Genomic DNA, 26838 nt, shown 5'->3' on the forward strand with positions numbered 1-26838 from the left:
TGGGGGCGGAGCTCTCTGTGCAATTTTAATTAGAAGACGCCACTGACACCCCAATATATATATCAGTCAGTGTACCCCAACTGTGCCCCATTCCCTCACTGACACCCCAATATCTATATCAGTCAGTGTACCCCAACACTGCCCCATTTCCTCACTGACACCCCAATATATATATCAGTGTACCCCAACTGAGCCCCATTCCTCCACAGACACTCCAATATTTATATACCAGTGTACCCCAACTGTGCCCCATTTCCTCACTAACACCCCAATATATATATATATCAGTCAGTGTACCCCAACTGTGCCCCATTTCCTCACTGACACCCCAATATATATATCAGTCAGTGTACCCCAACACTGCCCCATTTCCTCACTGACACCCCAATATATATATATATCAGTGTACCCCAACTGTGCCCCATTCCCTCACTGACACCCCAATATATATATATATCAGTGTACCCCAACTGTGCCCCATTCCCTCACCAACACCCCAATACATATATATCAGTGTACCCCAACTGTGCCCCGTCTCCCCCACTGACACCACAATATATATATATATCAGTGTACCCCAACTGTTTCCCTGTCCCCCACTAATACCCCAATATATATATCAATGTGCCCCAACTGTGCCCCATCCCCCCACAGACACCCCAATATTTATATATCAGTGTACCTCAACTGTGCCCCATTCCCCCACAGACACTCCAATATTTATATACCAGTGTACCCCAACTGTGCTCCCATCCCCCACAGACACCCCAATATTTATATATCAGTGTACCTCAACTGTGCCCCATTCCCCCACTAATACCCCAATATATATATCAGTGTGCCCCCATCCGTCCACAGACACCCCAATGTTTATATATCAGTGTACCCCAACTGTGCCCCCAATCTCCACTAATACCCCAATATATATATCAGTGTACCCCAACTGTGCCCCCATCCCCCCCACAGACACTCCAATATTTATATATCAGTGTACCCCAACTGAGCCCCATTCCCTCATTGACACTCCAAGATATATCAGTGTACCCCCATCCCCAACTTTGCCCCTGTCCCCCCACTGACATCCCAAAATATATCAGTGTACCCACAGCTGTGTCCGTCCCCCCACTGATATCTCAATATATATATATATATATATATATCAGTGTACCCCAACTGTGCCCCCAATCCCTCACTGACACCCCAACATATATCAGTGTGCCCCTATCCCTCCCACTGATACCCCAGGATATATCAGTGTACCCCATCCCCAACTGCCCCCCTCCCCACTGACACCCCAATATATATCAGTGTACCCACAACTGTGTCCCCCACCGCCACCCCCCCCCCCCCTTTGACACACCAACATATGGCAGTTTACCCTAACTGTGCACCCTTCCCCCACTGACACCCCAATATCTGATACACCATAAGTGAACCCTCAACACGACCCAAGTAAATCCCCAATATTTATATACAGCCGATATTTGTATTTCTTTATTTAGTGGAAGATTCCTATTCAGGTCTGGACTGATAGGCAGCTCCAGCTTTCTTCAGAAAGACAAATCTCACTATTCCTGCTGAGTAGTCAGCAGTGGAAATCACAGCCATTGTTGCTCCTTGTATATAAATCTTTATCAGGAATCTGCATGGAGTCAGTAGCTGTACACACCACATGTCATTTCTGCCCAGGGGGAATGTAACATTGTAATCCAAATGCTGCAGACTTGGCAATGACATGTTTCTTTGTCTGCAGAGCAAGGGAACTGCTGCAGGTCCCTCTGCTCTTCTCCTAGGACAGGCACCGGCTGGGTGACACCATAGAGGGCGGGTCACCCCTGGCACAGAGAGAACATGGTGGTCACATGAGGAGACCGCGTGACTCCAGAAACAGAGAAGTGCTTGCACAATCCATGAAACCACAGCCAGGAAACTGAGAACCAGGCCCCCTCCCCCACTACTGTGTATCCATATACTGTCCCTACATCTATATACTCTACTGTGTATCCATATACCTCCCCTACATCTATATACTTTACTGTGTATCCATATACCTCCCCTACATCTATATACTCTACTGTATATCCATATACCTCCCCTACATCTATATACTCTACTGTATATCCATATACCTTCCCTACATCTATATACTTTACTGTGTATCCATATACCTCCCCTACATCTATATACTCTACTGTATATCCATATACCTTCCCTACATCTATATACCTTACTGTGTATCCATATACCTCCCCTACATCTATATACTCTACTATGTATCCACATACCTCCCCTACATCTATATACTCTACTGTATATCCATATACCTCCCCTACATCTATATACTCTACTGTATATCTATATACCTTCCCTACATCTATATACTCTACTGTGTATCCATATACCTCTCCTACATCTATATACTCTACTGTATATCCATATACCTACCCTACATCTATATACTCTACTGTGTATCCATATACCTCCCCTACATCTATATACTCTACTATGTATCCATATACCTTCCCTACATCTATATACTCTACTGTGTATCTATATACCTTCCCTACATCTATATACTCTACTGTATATCCATATACCTCCCCTACATCTATATACTCTACTGTATATCCATATACCTTCCCTACATCTATTTACTCTACTATGTATCCATATACCTTCCCTACATCTATATACTCTACTGTGTATCCATATACCTCTCCTACATCCATATGCTATACTGTGTATCTATATACCTTCCCTACATCTGTATACTCTACTGTGTATCTATATACCTTCCCTACATCTATATACCCTACTGTTTATCTGTATACCTCCCCTACATCTGTATGCTCTACTGTGTATCTATATACCTTCCCTACATATATATACTCTACTATGTATCTATACACCTTCCCTACATCTATATACACTGCTTTTTATCCATTTACCTCCCCTACATATATATACTCTACTGTATATCCATAAATCTTCCCTACATCTATATACTCTACTGTGTATCCATATACTGTCCCTACATCTATATACTCTACTGTATATCCATATACCTCCCCTACATCTATATACTCTACTGTATATCCATATACCTCCCCTACATCTATATACTCTACTGTATATCCATATACCTTCCCTACATCTATATACACTGCTGTGTATCCATATACAACCCCCACAGCACCCCTTATCCAGAACTAGAAATAAAATGTCTGGGTTGCCAATTCATTTTGAAGCCTCATTCCAGCTCTGCACTCACAGTATGTCCTCCCTCAACCTGGAGGACTGAGGACATCTTGTGGCAGAGAGGAGGTCCTGCAGGGTACAGCTCTGGAGAGGAGGTGACTGTTGCTGCTGAAGATGCTTTTTTTTTGTTATTAGACAGGTGGGGGCCCAATTTAGGGAAAAGAACCTAAAGTTGGGCTTTTACTTCACCTAACATGTGAGCAATTAAGGAATGTTGGGAAACATCAAAGCCAGAAAGTTGGGAGGACAGAAAACGATGACATCACTGAGCTCCTGTCACTCCATCAATAACTGATCCGATAATTGTTCCTGAAATGTCTACAAACATAAATAACACAAAAGGTGCACCATCCTCATTGTATGTCCTGAAATGGATATTGAGAAAGATATATTTTCTTAAGAAGTGTAATTATATTGCCATCTCAGACAGAGGGGTGTGATAAATACTACAAGCTGGGGGGGGGGGGGTACAGGCACAAAGTGAGACCAGATGCCAGAGGGGTTTGGGCACAATAAACACTACAGGCTGGGAGCATGGGGGCAAAAAAACCACCGGCCATCAGAAGGGTATAGGTGTGATAACTACTATAAGCTGTCAGTGCTGGGGGGGGTCCTTGACACTGATTCCATCAACCCCCCCCCCCCAGCATTGCTACTGATCACAACCCCCTACCCCCTTCCAAAGCATTCCCGATTTCTGTCTATTGATGGGTCCCCTCGCCTCCCCAGTCCATGGTGTGCAGGCAGTGAGGAGATGATGTGCTGTAACCTTTAGCAACCAATCAGTGAGCAGTAATGATGTGCACTAACCTCTTGCAACCAATCATTGAGCGGTAAGGATATGCAGTAACCTCTAGCAACCAATCAGTTTGCAGTAATAATGTGCAGTAACCTCTAGCAACCAATTAGTGAGGGGTAAAGATCTCCAGTAACCTCTAGCAACCAATCAGTGAGCAGTATTGATGCACAGTATTCTCTAGCAACCAATCAACAAGCAGAAGTCATGTGCTGTAACCTCTAGCAAATAATCAGTGAGACATAATATGTGCTGTAACCTCTAGCAGCCAGTCAGTGAGCAGTAATGATACACTGCAAACCAATCGCTGCCTAAACTCATTCAGTAAACCGATATTTTTTTTATGTCTCAGAGCAGGTGGAGAACGAAATTGCATGGGGGAGGGGGGTCCAAGAAAATGTTTGTCCAGAGTTCAAGCAATATTAAAGACGGCCCTGGTGATACCTCATTGCCCAGGATATTTGTTTGGTAGACAAACAGAAGAGAAGAGCGCACGGGCTCTGGTGCAATAAATAAAAAACTAGATAAAATTGCACTCACAAGCAAAGAAATAGTTTATCAATCATATCTCCCCACCATGGCACTGTGCACCAAAGTCCTTGCACCGCCCCTAATAGGAGCTCCAGCTGACAGAGTGGATATGGCGGCAGTCCTGGACCGAATGCTGCCGCTATGTTTGATCACATCTTTGTTTGGTAGCCATACATACAGTATTATGATGGTCACCATAGCGCCCGCTGATACTTTGGTGAATTACTGTATGGACTGCGCTGGGTTATCTGATTACGTGACGCAAAAACCAACAAATGCTAAGAGGGTGCGGGCACAAGAAGTACTACAGGCTAGGGGGGTGTGGGCATAAAAACCACCAGACATCAGAAGGGCATGTGCAGGGCTGGCCCAAGACATTGTGCTGCCTGGGTCCAAAAATTAAATGCTGCCCCCCCCCAAAAAAAAAAATCAGTGCCACCAAAAAGGCCCTGCATTATTTTATATCATGATAATTAAAACTAAAATTACATTTATCAGGAAGTCAGATTTACATGTAACAGCACCTTGTCTATATGCAAAATTATACGACATACCATTATGTTCAATTCCAAGGGGCGGGCTAGGGTAGTATATGGACAGGCTAGGGTAGTATATGGGCAGGCTAGGGTAGTATACAGACAGGCTAGGGTAGTATACAGACGGGCTAGGGTAGTATATAGACAGACTAGGGTAGTATATGTACAGGCTAGGGTAGTATAGGGGCAGGCTAGGGCAGTATATGGACAGGCTAGGGTAGTAAATAGACAGGCTAGGACAGTATAGGGGTGGGCTAGGGTAGTATAAGGGCAGAATAGGGGCGGGCTAGGGTAGTATATGGACAGGCTAGGATAGTATATAGACAGGTTAGGGTAGTATATAGACAGGCTAGGGTAGTATATAGACAGGCTAGGGTAGTATATCGACAGGCTAGGGTAGTATATAGACAGGCTAGGGTAGTATATGGACAGGCTAGGGTAGTATAGGGGCAGGCGGAGCAGCCCGGGGTGGGGGGGGGGGGGGGCAGTTGTCATCATGACACACAAAACTGCTGGAAAAAAAATCTTGGTTGTCAAATTGCTGGGTAAATAGAAGGAGAGGCGGCCATGGTTCAGTTTGCTGCCCCTCTCAAAGGGCTGCCTGGGTCCAATGGACCCACTGGGACCCACTGTAGGGCCAGCCCTGGATATGTGCATAATAGATATTACAGGCTGGGGGCAGGTAAAGGAACACAATCCATCAGATACCAGCAGGCATGGGCACAATATATACTACAGAGTAGGGTGTGCAGGCACAAAAACACCAGAAGCCAACAGGGTATGTAAATACTACAGGATAGGGGTTATGGGCACAATAAATATTAGAGGCTAGGAGGGTGAAGGTACAAAAAAAACACCAGATTTCAGCAATAAATACTAAGGCCAGGTGGGAAATGGGCTCATAAACCACCAGTTGCCAGAATGGTATGGGCACAATAAATACTACAGACGAGGGATGTGTGGGCACAAAAACAGCAGATGGCAGAAGGGTGCGGGCACATCCTATATGGGAGATGTTGCTGTGCTGGATGTATTTCCTCTTTTTGCACGTTAATCATTTTACCATTTTTGTGTCATTTTTTATCCATTTTCTCCCACAGATCGCTGGTTTATAAACCCCTGATCCATTTATTATGGAATACGGGCCCCCAAATTCCACCTATATCTGGAGTCCCTATATAAATAAATAGATAGTACCCCCCCCCCTCCCCCATTGGTGCCCCCCTATGAATGAAAGTGTAATATCACTCCAAGTGTCTCCTCAGGAAGTACAATGTATCCAAATCCCTCCAATAGAAATGTGTCTAATAACCAGAACAATGCTCTGAACAAAAGTGCAAAAATACTCCAAAATAGACTAAAAGTTGCAAAATGTAATCTTGTGGTTTCTCTCCAGAAATCTACACCAGCTCCCCACTGATACCCCAATATCTATCAGTGTACCCCTCTACACCTACTGACACCCCAATATCAGTTTCTTTCTATCAATGTACTTCATCTGTACCCCTTTCCTCCCAACGAAACCCCAATATCTAAATGTTCCTATCAGTGTACCCCACCTGTACCACAATGCCTACATTGCCACTCTCATATCTGTCCTATCCCCTGTCTCCCCAACATCTCTGTATTCCTATCAGTGTACCCCAATCCCCCCCCCCTGCTGATTCCCAACAACTGTATATTACTATTCGTGTACTCCAGCTGCCCTTTTTCCCCACACGGACACCCCAATATCTGTAAATTCCTATACGTATACCCCAGCTGTTCTCCCAGCCCCCCCCCCCACTGACTCCCCAAATTCTATATATTTCTTTCAATGTACCCCATCTGCCCCCTCTATCCTTCCCCACTGACACCCCAATATTTGTATATTCCTAATAATGAACCCCAACAGTCCCCATATCCCTCACTGACACCCCAATATTTGTACAGTATATTACTACCAGTGTACCCCAACTGTACCACTACCCCCCCACTGATACCCCAATTATTGTATATTACTATCAGTGAACACCAACTGCACCTCTACCCCCCCCCCCCCCCCACACACACTGAAACCCCAATCTGTATATTGCTATCAGTGTATCCCAACTGTCCCTCTATGCCCCCCCCCCCAGACACCTCAATATCTGTATATTCCTAGCATTGTACCCCAGATGTCCCCCTATCCTCCCATGGATGCCCCAATATCTTTAAATTCCTATCAGTAAACGCCAGCTGACCCCAATCCCCCCACTGACACCCCATTATCTGTAAAGGTATTTTTAGTATACCCCAGCGGCTCCCCTATCCCTTCACTAACACCCCAATATGTGTATAATTTTATCAGTGTACCCCAGCTGTCCCTCTATATCCTCATTGCCACCCAAATATCTGTATGTTTCTTACAGTGTACCCCAGATATCCCTGTATCTGTTCACTTACACCCCATTATCTGTATATTACTATCAGTGTACCCCAACTGTCCCTTTATATCCTCACTGACACCCCAATATCTGCATGTGTTTATCAGTCAGTGTACCCCAACTGTCCCCCTATCCCCTCACTGACACCCCATTATCTGTATATTACTATCAGTGTACCTCAACTGTCCCCCTATCCCCTCACTGACACCCCATTATCTGTATATTACTATCAGTGTACCCCAACTGTCCCCCTATCCCCTCACTGACACCCCATTATCTGTATATTATTATCAGTGTACCCCAACTGTCCCCCTATCCCCTCACTGACACCCCATTATCTGTATATTATTATCAGTGTACCCCAACTGTCCCCCTATCCCCTCACTGACACCCCATTATCTGTATATTACTATCAGTGTACCCCAACTGTCCCCCTATCCCCTCACTGACACCCCATTATCTGTATATTATTATCAGTGTACCCCAACTGTCCCCCTATCCCCTCACTGACACCCCATTATCTGTATATTACTATCAGTGTACCCCAACTGTCCCCCTATCCCCTCACTGACACCCCATTATCTGTATATTATTATCAGTGTACCCCAACTGTCCCCCTATCCCCTCACTGACACCCCATTATCTGTATATTACTATCAGTGTACCCCAACTGTCCCCCTATCCCCTCACTGACACCCCATTATCTGTATATTATTATCAGTGTACCTCAACTGTCTCCCTATCCCCTCACTGACACCCCATTATCTGTATATTACTATCAGTGTACCCCAACTGTCCCCCTATCCCCTCACTGACACCCCATTATCTGTATATTATTATCAGTGTACCTCAACTGTCCCCCTATCCCCTCACTGACACCCCATTATCTGTATATTATTATCAGTGTACCCCAACTGTCCTCCTATCCCCTCACTGACACCCCATTATCTGTATATTATTATCAGTGTACCCCAACTGTCCCCCTATCCCCTCACTGACACCCCATTATATGTATATTACTATCAGTGTACCCCAACTGTCCCCCTATCCCCTCACTGACACCCCATTATCTGTATATTATTATCAGTGTACCTCAACTGTCTCCCTATCCCCTCACTGACACCCCATTATCTGTATATTACTATCAGTGTACCCCAACTGTCCTCCTATCCCCTCACTGACACCCCATTATCTGTATATTATTATCAGTGTACCCCAACTGTCCCCCTATCCCCTCACTGACACCCCATTATCTGTATATTACTATCAGTGTACCCCAACTGTCCCCCTATCCCCTCACTGACACCCCATTATATGTATATTACTATCAGTGTAACCCTTCCTATATATACAGCCAAAACTGGATATGAATAAATCCAAAATTTAAACTTGGGGTCACGCTTCTGATATCCACACCAACCAGCCTCTGGAATTTTGGAACTTTTCCAGTTAATTTTTGAATATTTTTGTACTTTTTCCAGAGGATTATCGGGGGGACGAGACATTTATATTGGGGGATTCTGATACATTTTAGTGGGGGAGACACATGGTGATACGTTGTAAATTGTATCTAAACCTGAGAACAGAAATGTCACATATTACAGATTGCCGGGTATTCGATGTGCGATCACATTTGTTTTCATTTTTATGTTACATTTCCTCCATTATTCTCCTTCCAGTAACACACTTCCTGTCCCAGGGTGACAACACTTCCTGTTCTGTATCACGGGAGGAGCAGTGTTGTCACCCATGGACAGGAAATGTTCTAGGACTACAGGCCATATTCCTCTTTCCTAATTACGATAACATAAGGAGGGAGGTGTTGTGTAGTCTGTCAAGGAAAATGGGAGTAATGTAACTGATAAGAGTCAGCCCAGGCAGAGCGCACAGGAAGTTATCAGCCCACTGGATTTCTGGCAGGATCAACAGATACTTTTTTTGCACTTATCAAACCCATATAAAAACATTTCCACTGGGATATTTCGCAGACCAAATGTGGGGGGAAATAAGAGAAGATGGTTGTTGGGGTATACAGTATATACTGTACTTTAATGGGATATATATACTGGGGGGAGCAGGAGGGGAGGGGGAGGGGTTGGTGTTACTATATTTCTGTACAATAAAAGATCCAAATGGAAAGATCTGGGATACAAATGTATCTATTGTTAGGATATATTCTGGAGAGCGCTCTGTCCCATATACAGGAGATTCTTCCCATTCCTGGGTGTGGGTGGAGTTCTGCGGGATTTTGTGTTCTACAGCTGATCATATTGGACCAGAAACCAGGAGCCCAATAATCCAGGCCCTCCAAAGTCCAGGTCCCCCATAATCCAGGCCCTCCAAAGTCCAGGTCCCCCAAAATCCAGGCCCTCCAAAGTTCAGGTCCCCCATAATTCAGGCCCTCCAAAGTCCAGGTCCCCCAAAATCCAGGCCCTCCAAAGTCCAGGTCCCCCATAATCCAGGCCCTCCAAAGTCCAGGTCCCCCATAATCCAGGCCCTCCAAAGTTCATGTCCCCCATAATCCAGGCCATCCAAAGTCCAGGTCCCCCATAATCCAGGCCCTCCAAAGTCCAGTTCCCCCATAATCCAGGCCCCTCATATTCCAGGCCCTCCTTATTCCGTGCCCTCCAGAATTCCAGGTCCCCTATATTCTGGGCCCTCCATATTCCAGTTCCCCTATATCCTGGGCCCTACATATTCCAGGTCCTCCATTTTCCAGGTCCCCCATATTCCAAGACCTCCATATTCCGGGCTATCCATATTCCAGGTCCCCCATACTCCAAGTCCTCCATATTCCAGGCCCTCCATATTCCGTGTCCCCCATATTCCAAGTCCTCCATATTCCAGGCCCTCCATATTCCGGGCTATCCATATTCCAGGTCCCCCATACTCCAAGTCCTCCATATTCCAGGCCCTCCATATTCCGTGTCCCCCATATTCCAAGTCCTCCATATTCCAGGTCCTTCATATTCCGGCCCCTCCATATTCCGGGACCTCCATATTCCACGTCCCTCATATTCCAGCCCCTCCATATTCCAGGCTACCCATATTCCAGGTTCCCCATATTCCAATTCCTCCATTTTCCAGGCCCTCCATATTCCGGGCCCTCCATAGTCTGGGCGTTCCATATTCCAGGTCCTTCATATTCCAGCCCCTCCATATTTTGGGACCTCCATATTCCACGTCCCCCCATATTCCAGCCCCTCCAAATTCCGAACCTCCATATTCCAGGTCCCCCATATTTCGGCCCTCCGGAATTCCAGTTCCCCCATATTCGAGGTCCCCTATATTCCAGGACCTCCATATTCCAGGTCCCCCATATTCCAGGCCCTCCATATTCCAGGTCCCCTATATTCCAGGACCTCCATATTCCAGAACCCCCATATTCCGGGCCCTCCATATTCCAGGTCCCCTATATTTCAGGACCTCCATATTCCAGGTCCTCCATATTCCAGGTCCCTTATATTCCGGGTCCTCCATATTCCGGCCCTCCGGAATTCCAGTTCCCCCATATTCCAGCCACTCCATATTCCAGGTCCCCCATATTCCGGCCCCTCCATATTCTGGGTCCTCCATATTCCGGGCCTCCGGAATTCCAGTTCCCCCATATTCGGGCCCCTCCATATTCCAGGTCCCCTATATTCCAGGACCTCCATATTCCAGGTCCCCCATATTCCGGGCCCTCCATATTCCAGGTCTTCTATATTCCAGGACCTCCATATTCCAGGCCCTCCATATTCCAGGTCCCCTATATTTTGGGACCTCCATATTCCAGGTCCTCCATATGCCAGGTGCCTTATTTTCCGGGTCCTCCATATTCCGGCCCTCCGGAATTCCAGTTCCCCCATATTCCAGGTCCCCTATATTCCAGGACCTCCATATTCCAGGTCCCCTATATTCCAGGCCCTCCATAGTCCAGGTCTTCTATATTCCAGGACCCCCATATTCCGGGCCCTCCATATTCCAGGTCTTCTATATTCCAGGACCTCCATATTCCAGGCCCTCCATATTCCAGGTCCCCTATATTTTGGGACCTCCATATTCCAGGTCCTCCATATGCCAGGTGCCTTATTTTCCGGGTCCTCCATATTCCGGCCCTCCGGAATTCCAGTTCCCCCATATTCCAGGTCCCCTATATTCCAGGACCTCCATATTCCAGGTCCCCTATATTCCAGGCCCTCCATAGTCCAGGTCCCCTATATTCCAGGTCCCCCATATTCAGGGCCCTCCATATTCCAGGTCCCCTATATTCCAGGTCCCCCATATTCAGACCCCTCCATATTCTGGGTCCTCCATATTCCGGCCCTCCGGAATTCAAGTTCCCCCATATTTGGGCCCCTCCATATTCCAGGTCCCCTATATTCCAGGACCTCCATATTCCAGGTCCCCCATATTCTGGGCCCTCCATATTCCAGGTCCCCCATATTTCGGGACCTCCATATTCCACGTCCCTTATATTCCAGGACCTCCATATTCCAGGTCCCCCATATTCTGGGCCCTCCATATTCCAGGTCCTCCATATTCCGGCCCTCCGGAATTCCAGTTCCCCCATATTCCAGACCCTACATATTTCAGGTGCCCCATATTCTAGAGGAAATATGGAGGGGTCTGTGGGGGGATATCGGTGATTCTCTCATTTTATGGTTGGGGTGGATTGAAGTTGGCTGAGAATTGTACAGTGTGCGCTCAGTGTAGAGGATGAACATGACAGTCCGGATGAATCTCCATCATCATCCCCGAATGTGTGTCACCCCCATATTTGGTGGGATCCCCAATATTTCAGGTTCCCCACATACCATATCCCTCATACTCTGGGCCCTCCAAATTCCAGGTCCCCCATATTCTGGGCCCCCTGATTCCCCTAAATTCCAGGTCCCTGATATTCCATGTCCCCCATTTTCTGGGCCCTCCATATCCCAGGTCCCTCTCTCTGTTTATTATAAATCTGATCCTTTTCCCCTCCCCCTGGGGAGCTCTGCACCAATCACTGATAGGGGAATTCGCTCCTCACAGGCTCCGCCCACCGACTGGCAAAATCTGCCAGGAACCAACATGGCGTCTTCCATGGCCTCGTCGCTGGCGACCCGTGACCCGGAAGTGACGGAGGAGCTGTGGCCCATCCTGGGGGAAGCCGAGGAGGAGACATGGAGAGAGCGGGGGAGAAACACCGAGCCTGAGAGAGAGAGGAGACCCCCCAAAATACGGAGACCCCCCATCTACAGACCTCCAGAGAGAGAGAGGTGCCCCCCATCTACAGACCTCCAGAGAGAGAGGGGTGCCCCATCTACAGACCTCCAGAGAGAGAGGTGCCCCCCGAATATAAAGACCCCCCATCTACAGACCTCCAGAGAGAGAGGAGAACCCCCAATATAGAGACCCCCATCTATATACCCCTAGAGAGAGAGAGGTGCCCCCCCAATATAGAGACCCCCATCTACAGACCTCCAGAGAGAGGAGAACCCCCCCCCATCTACAGACCTCCAGAGAGAGGAGAACCCCCCTCCATCTACAGACCTCCAGAGAGAGAGAGGTGCCCCCCCATCTACAGACCTCCAGAGAGAGAGAGGTGCCCCCCCATCTACAGACCTCCAGAGAGAGAGGTGCCCCCCGAATATAGAGACCCCCCATCTACAGACCTCCAGAGAGAGGAGAACCCCCCATCTACAGACCTCCAGAGAGAGGAGAACCCCCCCATCTACAGACCTCCAGAGAGAGAGAGGTGCCCCCCAATATAGAGACCCCCATCTACAGACCTCCAGAGAGAGGAGAACCCCCCCATCTACAGACAGACCTCCAGAGAGAGGAGAACCCCCCCCATCTACAGACCTCCAGAGAGAGGAGAACCCCCCCCCATCTACAGACCTCCAGAGAGAGGAGAACCCCCCCATCTACAGACCTCCAGAGAGAGAGAGGTGCCCCCCAATATAGAGACCCCCCCATCTACAGACCTCCAGAGAGAGGAGAAACCCCCCATCTACAGACCTCCAGAGAGAGGAGAAACCCCCCATCTACAGACCTCCAGAGAGAGAGAGGTGCCCCCCAATATAGAGACCCCCCCATCTACAGACCCCCAGAGAGAGAGAGGTGCCCCCCGAATATAGAGACCCCCCATCTACAGACCTCCAGACAGAGAGAGGTGCCCCCCAATAAAGAGACCCCCCCATCTATATACCCCTAGAGAGAGAGAACCCCCAAAATACTGAGACCCCCAATATAGAGACCCCCCTTCAATATACCCCTAGAGAGAGAGAGAAGAACCCCCAAAATACTGAGACCCCCATCTATATACCTCCAGAGAGAGGTGCCCCCCAATATAGAGACCCCCCCCCCAAATACAGACCTCCAGAGAGAGGAGAACCCCCAATATAGCGACCCCCCCCCTTCTATATACCCCTAGAGAGAGGAAAACCCCCGAAATACTGAGACCCCCCCCCCCATCTACAGACCTCCAGACAGTACACCCCAAAGTACACCCCACATATAGAGACCCCCATCTAAAGACCCCCAGAGAGAGGTGCACACCTCATCCACATACCCCTCTATACAGACACCCCACATCCACTTACCACCCCCCCCCGTATAGGAGACCTGCCCCCCCACCCCTGTATAAGCTCCCCCCCATCAATATACCCATACTGCCCCCCCCTTTTATACGGACACCCCACATACTGACCCCCACACCCCCCTCTATATACCTCCCTCTATAGGAACCCCCCCCACCAATACATGACCATATAGTGCCCCCTCTTGTATACACCTCTGACCCCTCGGTGACCCCCGTATTCTCTATACATGCTGCCCCCCTTCTCTCTCTTTGTATAGCCCACCCAGTGCAGGAATCTGCCCCCCCCCCCCCCCCCCCGGCACCATACATAGAGACCCACCCACAGACTGTCAGCTCTTGTGTCCCCCCCCAACCACAGATCTCAGGAAGTGTTCAGGAAGTGTGACCACCATCGGGACCGCCGTCTGATGTATCTACCAGAGGAGTGACCCCGGAGAGAGAGTGCTCCCCCGGTGACCCCCACCATGCAGGGTGACGCCGCCATGAAGGCCTCCGATAGTGACGGCAAGCTGGACGCGGCTCCCAGTCCGCATAACAACCGAGGGCCCCCCCGGGGAGTCAGCAAGGCCTGGCAGTACAGGTGAGGAGGGGGGGAGGGGAGGCAGGAGACCGCACTGTCGTGTCTGTTACTGGATCCGCCCCCAGAAAGGGGGAGGGGGGAATCTGCTGTGTGATGACCGGGGCTCTGGATGCTGATTGGTTGTCTGTCTGTACCTGACATGTGGTCGGTGTTGTACTCTGCTACATCAGTGTCAGCGCCATTGTACACACCACCCGTACTGAACCAAATGTCAGTTTGTGAAATTTTAAATAAAGCTGGGAAAAAAAGTTGCAATGAACTCTGAAGGATGATCTCAGACACTCCGAGGTGAAACGCGTCAGCCGGGAGAGTCCTACGTAATTGTCTGGATTAATAAAGCTGTTACAAGATGCTGACATCATTTCTCATCATTGCTTCTCTATGCAATGCAGGCGGATCATGGCTGGTGGGAGGGGCCAGCAGGGGCTGTACATATCTTCCTGAAAACATCCCAGCCCCTCCCCCCGTCCTCAGTACTCCTCCCAGGAGCCCCCAGTCCTGATGTAAGCAGTGGGAGGAGTTATGCAAATTTCACAATGCCTTGATAGGTGGGTGTCAGTCTGGTAGAAGTGGGCGTTCTTAGGCAGGCTGTATTTGCATAGATAACGCCCACATGTGATGCTGAGCCGCCGTGATTGACAGACCTGAAATCCAATGAATAAAGGGGGCGGTGCCAGGGACAGGGTCCTCTGATTTGTACATATACAGTGGGGGGGAGGGGGGAAATCGTCTCCCCTGCAGATTGTGTAAGTTTTGCCCACTTACAAAGAAATGAAGGGTCTATAATTTTTATCATAGGTGTATTTTATATGATAGAGACAGAATATCAACCAAAATGTGTAAACACATGATACAAATGTTATAAATGGAGTTGCAGTTCAGTAAGTAAAATAAGTATTTGACCCCCAAGCAAAACATGACTTAGTAGTTGGTGGAGAAACCCTTGTTGGTGATCACAGAGGTCAGACGTTCCTTGTAGTTGGTGATCACAGAGGTCAGACGTTCCTTGTAGGTGGTGATCACAGAGGTCAGACGTTTCTTGTAGGTGGTGATCACAGAGGTCAGACGTTTCTTGTAGGTGGTGATCACAGAGGTCAGACGTTTCTTGTAGGTGGTGATCACAGAGGTCAGATGTTTCTTGTAGGTGGTGATCACAGAGGTCAGACGTTTCTTGTAGGTGGTGATCACAGAGGTCAGATGTTTCTTGTAGGTGGTGATCACAGAGGTCAGACGTTCCTTGTAGTTGGTGATCAGGTTTGCACACATCTCAGGAGGGATTTTGTCTTCTTTACAGATCTTCTCTAAATCCTGAAGGTTTCTTGGCAACTCGAAGTTTCAGCTCCTCCATACATTTTCTATAGGATTAAGGTCTGGAGACTGGCTAGACCACTCCATGACCTTCATGTGCTTCTTCTTGAGCCACTCCTTTGTTGCCTTGGCGGTATGTTTAGGGTCGTTGTCATGCTGGAAGACCCATCCATGACCCATCTTCCGTGTTCTGTCTGAGGGAAGAAGGTTCTCCTCCAAGATCTTACAATACATGGCCCCGTCCATTGGACCCTCAATGTGGCAAAGTCGCACCTATGATAAAAATGATAGACCCTTCATTTCTTTGTAAGTGGGCAAAACTTACACAATCTGCAGGAGAGACAATCATTATTTTCCCCCACTGTAGCCTATTGGCTCCCTTCCTGTCTCCGCCCACACATCAGACACCATAAGTGTGGTCTCGGCAGGCGGTCATTGTGTGCATACAGAGGGTGTTGATATGACCGGTCCTCTTCACTCTGCATGTGACTCAGGGCTCACAGTCTGCCATCGGCGGGAGGAATGACACTTAGGTGACACCATGGAGGTCACACGGAGCGGAGTGTCCCCGTCACATAATGAAGAGTCCATAGATACTCTGCAAACACATTGTGTCCTCCTCCCGACAACCAGTCAGAAGCTCTCAGACCGCCTCCTATGTATGGAGAGCACTTTCAGTTTCTTCTTCTGGATCCTCAGAATAAAACACACATGGAGTGCTCTGGGGGGAGATCTCTCCTATACCCGGCTCTGTGTGTGGAGTGCTCTGGGGGGGAGATCTCTCCTATACCCGGCTCTGTGTGTGGAGAACTCTCCTATACCCGGCTCTGTGTGTGGAGTGCTCTGGGGGGAGATCTCTCCTATACCCGGCTCTGTGTGTGGAGTGCTCTGGGGGGAGATCTCTCCTATACCCGGCTCTGTGTGTGGAGTGCTCTGGGGGGAGATCTCTCCTATACCCGGGTCTGTGTGTGGAGAACTCTTCTATACCCGGCTCTGTGTGTGGAGTGCTCTGGGGGGAGAACTCTCCATTACCCGGCTATACGGAGTGCTCTGGGGGGAGAACTCTTCTATACCCGGCTCTGTGTGCGGAGTGCTCTGGGGGGAGAACTCTCCATTACCCGGCTATACGGAGTGCTCTGGGGGAGAACTCTCCTATACCCGGCTATACGGAGTGCTCTGGGGGTGAGTGTATACAACCCCCCCATACTGTCCATAGGGGGAGCTCTTGTTACATTGTATCTCTGTTTTCATCCTCTCATATTGACAGGTCCTCCTGTGAATTGTGTCCTGGATTCTGATTGGTTGGGGTTGGAGGAGTCGCTCTGTCCACCTCTGCAGACTCCATTAATATTTAACACGTTATCTGACCGGTCCGGCCGCGTCCAGAGCGCGAGGTGCGCCATTAATCATTTATGACACCGGCCAGACCGGAGGGGAAATATTAAACCGCTGGCAGTGAGGAATTCTGATTGGTTGGGGGAAATTTTACATCCATCAGCTGATGATCGGTCACATGACCCTTCTCAGGCGTCACTCCGCTTTATCTTCCAGCTGCTGAACAGCGGCAGTTATTACCCTCAGCAGAATGTTTCCTGAGGAACGCGCCTGAAAGTGGAACTGTTCTTGTTTCCCTAACAACCAGATTTCCTTCCATATCTCTGGTCTTGGCACGTGATTGGTTGGTGAGAGGAACAAGAACAGTTCTGTGTGTTTTATTATTTGTTTTTTTTTCTTTTACAAAATTTAAGATTTGATTTGAAATAAATTGGGCGGAGCACAGAATGATGAGGGGGGGTGGGGTAAGGTGATTTAGATTGCTCTGTTCTCCGCCAGTCCCTGCTGAGCCAGTCAAATTTTGATCCATGTATGGCCGGCGTAGGCCGGGGCTGGACAATTCCCGGTCACAGGATTGGGACTGAAAACAACCTCTCTGGTGACGGGGTCAGCGGTGTCACTGAGCTCCATTGTGACCAGCCTGTGCTTCCCATTCATCCCTGTTGTATGGCAGTGTTTCTGGGTGCCACTGGGTGTCGCTGTGACCTGCTTCCTTTTATCATCTGCAGTTTAAGGCTGAGGGGTCACACCCCCTTGTGTGCCCCCCCCCCTTGTGTGTCCCCCCACCCCCCACATCATTATCACACCCCCTGTGTGTCCCCCCACCCCCCACATCATTATCACCCCCCCTGTGTGTCCCCCCCACCCCCACATCATTATCACCCCCCCTTGTGTGTCCCCCCACCCCCCCACATCATTATCACCCCCCCTTGTGTGTCCCCCTGCCCCCCACATCATTATCACCCCCCCTTGTGTGTCCCCCCACATCATCACCCCCCCTTGTGTGTGTCCCTGCCCCCCACATTATCACAACCCCCCCCTGTGTGTCCCCCTCCCCCCCACATCATTATCACACCCCCCTGTGTGCCCCCCACATCATTACATCATTATCACACCCCCCTGTTTGTCCCTCCCACATCGTTATCACCCCCCCTGTGTGCCCCCCCACATCGTTATCACCCCCCCCTGTGTGCCCCCCCCACATCATTATCACCCCCCCTGTGTGCCCCCCCACATCATTATCACACCCCCCTGTGTGTCCCTCCCACATCATTATCACCCACCCCCCTGTGTGTCCCTCCCACATCATTATCACCCACCCCCCTGTGTGTCCCTCCCACATCATTATCACCCACCCCCCTGTGTCCCTCCCCACATCATTATCACACCCCCCTGTGTCTCCCCCCTCCCCCCCACAACATCACACCCCCCTGTGTGCCCCCCCCATCATTATCACACCCCCTGTGTGCCCCCCCATCATTATCACACCCCCCTGTGTGTCCCTCCCACATCATTATCACCCCCCCCTGTGTGTCCCTCCCACATCATTATCACCCCCCCCCCGTGTGTCCCCCCCCCCACATCATTATCACCCCCCCCCGTGTGTCCCCCCCCCCCCCACATCATTATCACACACCCCTGTGTGCCTCCCCCACATCATTATCACACACCCCTGTGTGCCTCCCCCACATCATTATCACACACCCCTGTGTGCCTCCCCCACATCATTATCTCCCCCCCCCCACATCATTATCACACACCCCTGTGTGCCTCCCCCACATCATTATCTCCCCCCCCCCACATCATTATCACACACCCCTGTGTGCCTCCCCCACATCATTATCACACCCCCTGTGTGCCCCCCCCACATCATTATCACACACCCCTGTGTGCCCCCCCCCCACATCATTATCACACACCCCTGTGTGTCCCCCTCCCCCCTGTGTCATGTGATCATTGTGTCTGCGGCGTGTCATGTGATGCGGTTTGGTTCAATGTGTTTACAGCTGAACTCCGGGGAGAAATGTAAAAATTTAATAAGAGATTTGGCCCCTCCCATAGAGATTTCCTTCCTCGCAGCAGGTGTAGAGGAGTCGCTGTTCGGTCCTCGTATTTCCCGGCTCGCTGTCCCTGGATTCCTGATTTGTAGGATGCATGGCCCAATGTGAGGAGGTCACTCACCTGTGGGGGGTATTTATCTGCCATGGAGAATGGTGGGGGGGGGGGGGTGCCCCTTTAATAATGACAGTTGTCTGGCTGCCAGGGTAATGTTTTGGCTTCAACACATCAAAGATCCAGAAGAAGTACAAAGATCGGGAATTCTGACCCCATTTACATCCTGATAGTTCCGGGTCAGAAGCCAGTCACAGCCAGGTGATCAGTATTTTTAGGCACAAGCTTAGCAATGGCCACCCCCCCCCCCCCAATCACACCTATCATTTGGGGTTTGGATGAGTATGGTGGAGCCTGCTGGGCCCCTCCTACAGCTCTCCTCTCTCTCTCCTTGTGCAGGGTGACTGGTCTGGTCTCCGCCCCCTTCTGTAGTGGGTGGAGCCTGCTAGGCCCCTCCCACAGCACTGTTCTCTCTCCTTGTGCAGGGTGACTGGTCTGGTCTCCGCCCCTCCTGTACTTTTCCCTGGTGGGTGGAGCCAGCTTTGCCCCTCCCACAACTTTGTTCTCTGCACAGACTATAAACAGCACAAAAAAAGTCACATTTACAAGGTAATATCTGGGTTTGCAAAGGCATTAGGTGCTCACAAAGTGGGTTTAGATCCTTTGTGGCTCTTGAGAAATTTATTTACACAAATGTTTTTTGTGCCCCGGAGTTTAGGTTTAAATTTTGGACTGGCCAGGTGTATAGCTGCACGATTATTCATTAAAAAAATTGCGATCTCGATTCAACCCTCCCGACCTTAACCCAGCATTTCCTTATTCAGTGCAGAGAGTTCTCTGTTCATAGCTGACCGCTGTCAAAAAAGAAAAACAAAACAGGAAGTCTGCCAAGTTTATCACAAAGTAGCTCAAGCAAGATAAAGAGAAACATTGTAACATTTCCTTCTTTTAGATCAAAGAGAAGAACTTTGGTCTGTAGATGAGGGCAGTTTAATCACTTGAAGTGATTTGTAAAGTCTCGTGTTATTTTTAAAATAACGAATATGTTATACTTCCCTCCTCTGTATTGGTTTTGCATAGAGCAGCCCGGATCCTCCTCTTCTTGGGTCCCTCTTCGCTGCTCCTGGCCCCTCCCTCCTCAGCCAGCAGATTCCTATGGGGGCACTGGAGCCCCCTTTCCTTTTTCATAGGGTAGCTATATTTCAAGTAGAAGCCGGGTGTTGCGACCTAGCAGCTCAAAGTGCTCTATCCTCCCGATCCAGCCCTTGTGCCGCAGAAGTAGGACGATCAAAATAGTGGACCTCCCCCAGCGCAAGTATTTTTGGAAAAAATATTCTTTAATGAATTAAAAAAAAAACAAAAAAAACGAAGCAGTAAAGTTTGCCCTAATTTTTTTTGTATGATGTGAAAGATGTTACACCGAGAGAATCGTGATCTTTATTCTCAGAAAAAAAAATTGTGATTCTAATTTTAGCCAGAATCGTGCAGCTCTAGCCGGGCGCGATGATTTCAAGTGACAATCATGTGATCTACAGAGCCCGGTGCTGTGTGATGTCATATTACAGTGATTTAATATGGAGCACAGTGCTGTGTGATGTCATATATAATGAGCACTGTGCTGTGTGATGTCATATATAATGAGCACCATGGTGTGTGATGTCATATATATATAATGAGCACTGTGCTGTGTGATGTCATATATATATAATGAGCACTGTGCTGTGTGATGTCATATATATATAATGAGCACTGTGCTGTGTGATGTCATATATATATAATGAGCACTGTGCTGTGTGATGTCATATATATATAATGAGCAGAGTGCTGTGTGATGTCATATATATATATATATATATATATATATATATATATATATATATATATATAATGAGCACTGTGCTGTGTGATGTCATATATATAATGAGCACTGTGCTGTGTGATGTCATATATAATGAGCAGAGTGCTGTGTGATGTCATTCATATATATATATATATATATATATATATATATATATATATATATGAGCACTGTGCTGTGTGATGTCATATATAATGAGCAGAGTGCTGTGTGATGTCATATATATATAATGAGCACTGTGCTGTGTGATGTCATATATATAATGAGCACTGTGCTGTGTGATGTCATATATCATGAGCAGAGTGCTGTGTGATGTCATATATATAATGAGCACTGTGCTGTGTGATGTCATATATCATGAGCAGAGTGCTGTGTGATGTCATATATATCGAGCAGAGTGCTGTGTGATGTCATAGCGATGATGTCATATATAATGAGCAGAGTGCTGTGTGATGTCATATAGTGGTGATGTCATATATAATGAGCAGAGTGCTGTGTGATGTCAGAGCGGTGATGTCATATATATTGAGCAGAGTGCTGTGTGATGATGTATGGGGTAATGATGTCATATAAGAAGGGTGGATATATGGAATGGGATGTGACTTCTCTTCTCTGACGGATGATTCTTTCTTGCAGTGATCACATGGAGAACATCTGTGGCTATCTCATGAAATACACCAATTTGGTGACTGGCTGGCAGTTCCGGTAAGTTCCAGCAGTGGGCGCTCTTCTCATAGATTTCCAGTCCATTCCTACTGAGTAATGGGGGGGATTATTAGAATGGGATGTTTGGTTCTGAGTGGCACTACAGGTCCCAGCGAGGTGTGCAGTATGTTCAGATCTCCTGTAGGGTATCCTCAGGGCTATTGATAAGGCAGTACAGTCAGCACTCCTGTACTGGGCCCGGCACTTGCTGAGATGGAGGGCCGGCTGTACTTGTCTTGTTGTGAACACAGATGAAAGTGGCGCATGTGGAAGAACCAATCCCCCTGCAGCGCTGCCAGCTTCTCCTCCTCCTTCCCCCTCCGGCTGCACTGCAGGGGGATTGGTTCTCGCACATGTGCCTCTTCCATCTGATGTTGGTGCCCCCCATGTGCCCTCCCCCCCCCCCCCCCCCCCCCCCCCCCCCGTAACACTCCCGGTTTCCTGCCTCTCCTCTCCCGCCAGCAGCTCCTGTGGGCACACAGGGGGATGTTCCGGGATGGAGAGCGGGGCAAGGGGCCGGTAAATATGTCATTTTCTGGCCCCTTTCCTTTCCTGAATGATTGCAGTGAGCGATCAATCACTCCTGTATTCGTTCATCAGTGAAGCATAGTAAACTGTATTTTACTATGCTTCAGTTTCTGAAAGAGCGTGGAAGGCTCAGAGCGCTTCCTGTTTATTCGTTCATCTGTGCAGCTAAAGTTGTAGAGAAAGGGACTAAATCTTTGTCCTCCGTGACTTTTGGCGCGGGGGGGGGGGGGCCCTGTTAGGTAGGCTGTATGGGGCCCCATGTATACGATGTCAGCGAGCATTGCACACACCACTGAATGTCACCCAGAAAAGACATTGGGCCTCCCTGAAAGGTGAGCTATGACCAGGTATGCAGATCTCTGTATCAATCAGCAGGGGGGCGGAGTTTTGAAGCACGCCGAGGATTCTGGGTATTACACGCCATGACTCTGGAGTTCAGGAATGTCCGATATTCAGAATGTTTTCCCCGGAAAGGCTCCTCCTCCTTGTGGAAGTTTTCAGTATCCGAGCACTGCGATCAGATCTGATCTTCTGTCACTAATATATGCACTGCGATCGTAATATAACGAGACCGGTGCTGTGTGATGTCATCAATAGTGTAATATAACGAGACCGGTGCTGTGTGATGTCATCAATGGTGTAATATAACAAGACCGGTGCTGTGTGATGTCATCAATGGTGTAATATAACAAGACCGGTGCTGTGTGGTGTCATCAATGGTGTAATATAACAAGACCGGTGCTGTGTGATGTCATCAATGGTGTAATATAACAAGACCGGTGCTGTGTGATGTCATCAATGGTGTAATATAACAAGACCGGTGCTGTGTGGTGTCATCAATGGTGTAATATAACAAGACCGGTGCTGTGTGATGTCATCAATGGTGTAATATAACAAGACCGGTGCTGTGTGGTGTCATCAATAGTGTAATATAACGAGACCGGTGCTGTGTGATGTCATCAATGATGTAATATAACGAGACGAGTGCTCTGTGATGTCATCAATGATGTAATATAACGAGACGAGTGCTTTGTGATGTCATCAATGATGTAATATAACAAGACCGATGCTGTGTGATGTCATCAATGGTGTAATATAACAAGACCGGTGCTGTGTGATGTCATCAATGGTGTAATATAACAAGACCGGTGCTGTGTGGTGTCATCAATGGTGTAATATAACAAGACCGGTGCTGTGTGATGTCATCAATGGTGTAATATAACAAGACCGGTGCTGTGTGATGTCATCAATGGTGTAATATAACAAGACCGGTGCTGTGTGGTGTCATCAATAGTGTAATATAACGAGACCGGTGCTGTGTGATGTCATCAATGATGTAATATAACGAGACGAGTGCTCTGTGATGTCATCAATGATGTAATATAACGAGACGAGTGCTTTGTGATGTCATCAATGATGTAATATAACAAGACCGATGCTGTGTGATGTCATCAATGATGTAATATAACGAGACCGGTGCTGTGTGATGTCATATGGCAACAATGTCATACACTGAGCCTGATGCCATGTGGTGTCATATGATGATGTCACACTGAGCCCCGATGCCATGTGGTGTCATATGATGATGTCACACTGAGCCCCGATGCATGTGGTGTCATATGATGATGTCACACTGAGCCCCGATGCCATGTGGTGTCATATGATGATGTCACACTGAGCCCCGATGCCATGTGGTGTCATATGATGATGTCACACTGAGCCCCGATGCCATGTGGTGTCATATGATGATGTCATACACCAAACCTGTAACTTTTTTCCTTTTGTATGTTTGTTTTTTTTTTTGTTTTTGTTTTTTTTTTTTTTGCAGTTTTTTTGTCCTGAACAATGAGGCCGGCCTGCTGGAGTACTTTGTCAATGAGCAGTCTAAGAATCAGAAGGCGAGGGGTACGGTGCAGCTGGCGGGGGCCGTCATCTCCCCCAGCGATGAGGACTCTCACACCTTCTCTGTGAACGCAGCCAGCGGAGAGCTCTACAAACTGAGAGGTGAGGCGTCTGAGGGGCCACATAGGAGCGCCACCTAGTGGACCGCTTATTATAAACATACACAAGACAGCAGCTTTCATTGACCTCAGAGGAAGCAGCGACAATTCTCTCTTACTCTGAAGTTTTGGGCCGTATTGCGTGCCGTGACATCTCGTCCAATCATTGAGCTGCTGGACGTTATTTGGCAGCGCTGAGCCGTGTCGGCTTTAGTTGGGCAGGATGTGCGGGTGATGCTCCGCCCACATCTGATAATGGAAGCTCCACTACTGATATGAATATGGAAGCTGTGGGCTCCTGGCAGATGTCACATCCTCCGGGCCCTCTGGGCCCCTTCACACCTTGTTTAGGCCAATAAGTGTTCTGCTACATGTTTTTAGTAAAAACAAAATCCCAATAAGTGTCTATTGATTGGTTTATCCAGGTTATAGCCTCTACAAACTATGTGATATATACTGGATTTTTTCTGGGCTGAAGTGCAGAATCACGTCTATATCTATCTACATATATATATATATATATATATTATGATTCTGCACAGTCCGGCCGTCCTGTAGCAGTATATCCGCTATGGGGCGTTCCGGAAGTGATGCATTCTCTGCATTAGGGTAAAAAATACTCCCCCCCCCCCCCCCCCCGAATACTCACCTGAACCTGACCTCGGTCCAGCACTGTGCACCACATCTGCAGCAGCTCTCCTCCCCTCTCCCGGCACTCACAGGCTTGGCCATTGGCTCCTGTTGCTGTCAGTCAAGACCTGTGAGTGGGGGGGGTTGTGGGGGGGGGGGCTGGGCTGAGCCAGGTTGTGTGTCTGAATAGAAGACTCCAAACATCCCAGTATGGGATCAAACGTGGACGAGTGCCCCCGTGTGGAGCAGCTTCTATGGGGGGCACTCTCGGGGGGGGGGGGAGGGGGGCGAGAAGAGGAGGATCCGGGGCTGCTTTGTGCAAAGCCATTACAGAGCCGCTAAGTATAGTTTGTTATTCTTAGGAAAAATGTTGCCTATTAATATCACTTGAAGCATAGTAATACACAGTTTTACTATGCTTCGGATATATATGAACACAATAAGGAACCGGTGCCGATCACTCACTGTGATCATTCAGAAAAGGAAGGGACCTGTAAATAACATACTTACTGGGGCCCCCCACCCCCCCCCCCGCTTTCCACCCTGAAACGATCCCCTGCAGCAGCCAGCAGGAGGAAAGCCGGCAGTGCTGCGGGGGGGGCACAGGAGAGGGACCGGGGAGGGCTCAGGGGAGGGACCAGGGGGGGGCCCGGCCTGCAGAAGGAAGGGGAACCTGGTCCGGAGTGGTGGCATTTACTGGAACCGATCCCCTTTTATTTACCTCCTGCAGCAGCTGAATGCAGATCGAAGGAGAGGAGGAGAAGCCGGATTTCAGCTGCTGCAGTAGAATAATAAAGGGGATCAGTTCCAGTAAGTGCCGCCCCCTCTCCTGTCCAAGGAAGGGACATCACTACCTGTCACCTGCTTGTAAACCCCTGTATGTTTTTTTGAGGTCACCTTTTAAGTGAAGCTGTCCGGTGTTGGGCTGTAACTGCCATGTCTGTCTGTCTGTTCTCTACACCAATCATGACTGACCTTCCATTCTCTCCTCTCAGCCAGTGATGCCAAGGAGCGCCAGCACTGGGTGAGCCGGGCTGCAGATCTGTACCCAGCACCACACAGAGGCCATCGGAAAGGTAAGGGGGGAGGGGGGGTAGGATATACACAATCGGGGGCGTCGCCTACCAATGTATGTGGCCTATCAGAGTGTCCTTCATACCCGCCTCCAAGTCATTGCTGATTGGTTACCGTCCTCCATTGTCTTCATTCATGTTAGTCCTCACTCTCCTCTTCCTTCTGATTGGCAGAATAACCCTCCTCTGAAGTCCCGCAGCTTCTCTTTGGCCTCTCAGGGCAGCGGTACCTCTCCGGGCTCCCAGCGGCGGGCCAGTCAGAACGCCGCGTCCTTCTTCAACATCAGCCATCACCGAGCGCTGCCCGCCAACCGCAAGGCGCAGTCTTTACAGCCAGACCACCTAGGAGAGGTCAGAGAGGTGAGTGACCCCTCCCTGGTGTCCCCCCCTCCCCCGCTTTCCTGATATGATGCATTTGATATATTATGACTGAGATGAAGGTCGGTGGTGGGAAACGTTCAGGAAGTTCAGAGAGTTTTCTGTGTAGAGAATGTGAAATGATGACCTGAATGGTGAAGAGCCGTGAGCGCGGTGCTGGTCGTGTCCGGAAAGTGGCCCCCCGCCTCGGCCACCCGATCTCACCCCGGAGATCCCTTACAGAGTGTATGTGAAAATGTG

The 26838-nt window shown here is 48.8% G+C and overlaps 1 protein-coding gene across 1 annotated transcript in view; it reads left to right on the forward strand.

Moving 5' to 3' along the window:
* The first annotated feature begins 14464 nt into the window (after positions 1–14464).
* Positions 14465–26838, forward strand: part of OSBPL11 (oxysterol binding protein like 11) — a 29052-nt gene continuing 16678 nt past the window's right edge. Inside the window, 6 exon segments of the mRNA XM_073635247.1 lie at positions 14465–14671; positions 21921–21989; positions 24346–24521; positions 26143–26180; positions 26182–26223; positions 26395–26580. Coding sequence (XP_073491348.1) covers positions 14556–14671; positions 21921–21989; positions 24346–24521; positions 26143–26180; positions 26182–26223; positions 26395–26580 — 627 coding nt within the window. The 5' untranslated portion in view covers positions 14465–14555.

The sequence above is a fragment of the Aquarana catesbeiana genome, linkage group LG06 (genome assembly GCF_042186555.1).
Source record: "Aquarana catesbeiana isolate 2022-GZ linkage group LG06, ASM4218655v1, whole genome shotgun sequence".
NCBI lineage: Eukaryota > Metazoa > Chordata > Amphibia > Anura > Ranidae > Aquarana > Aquarana catesbeiana.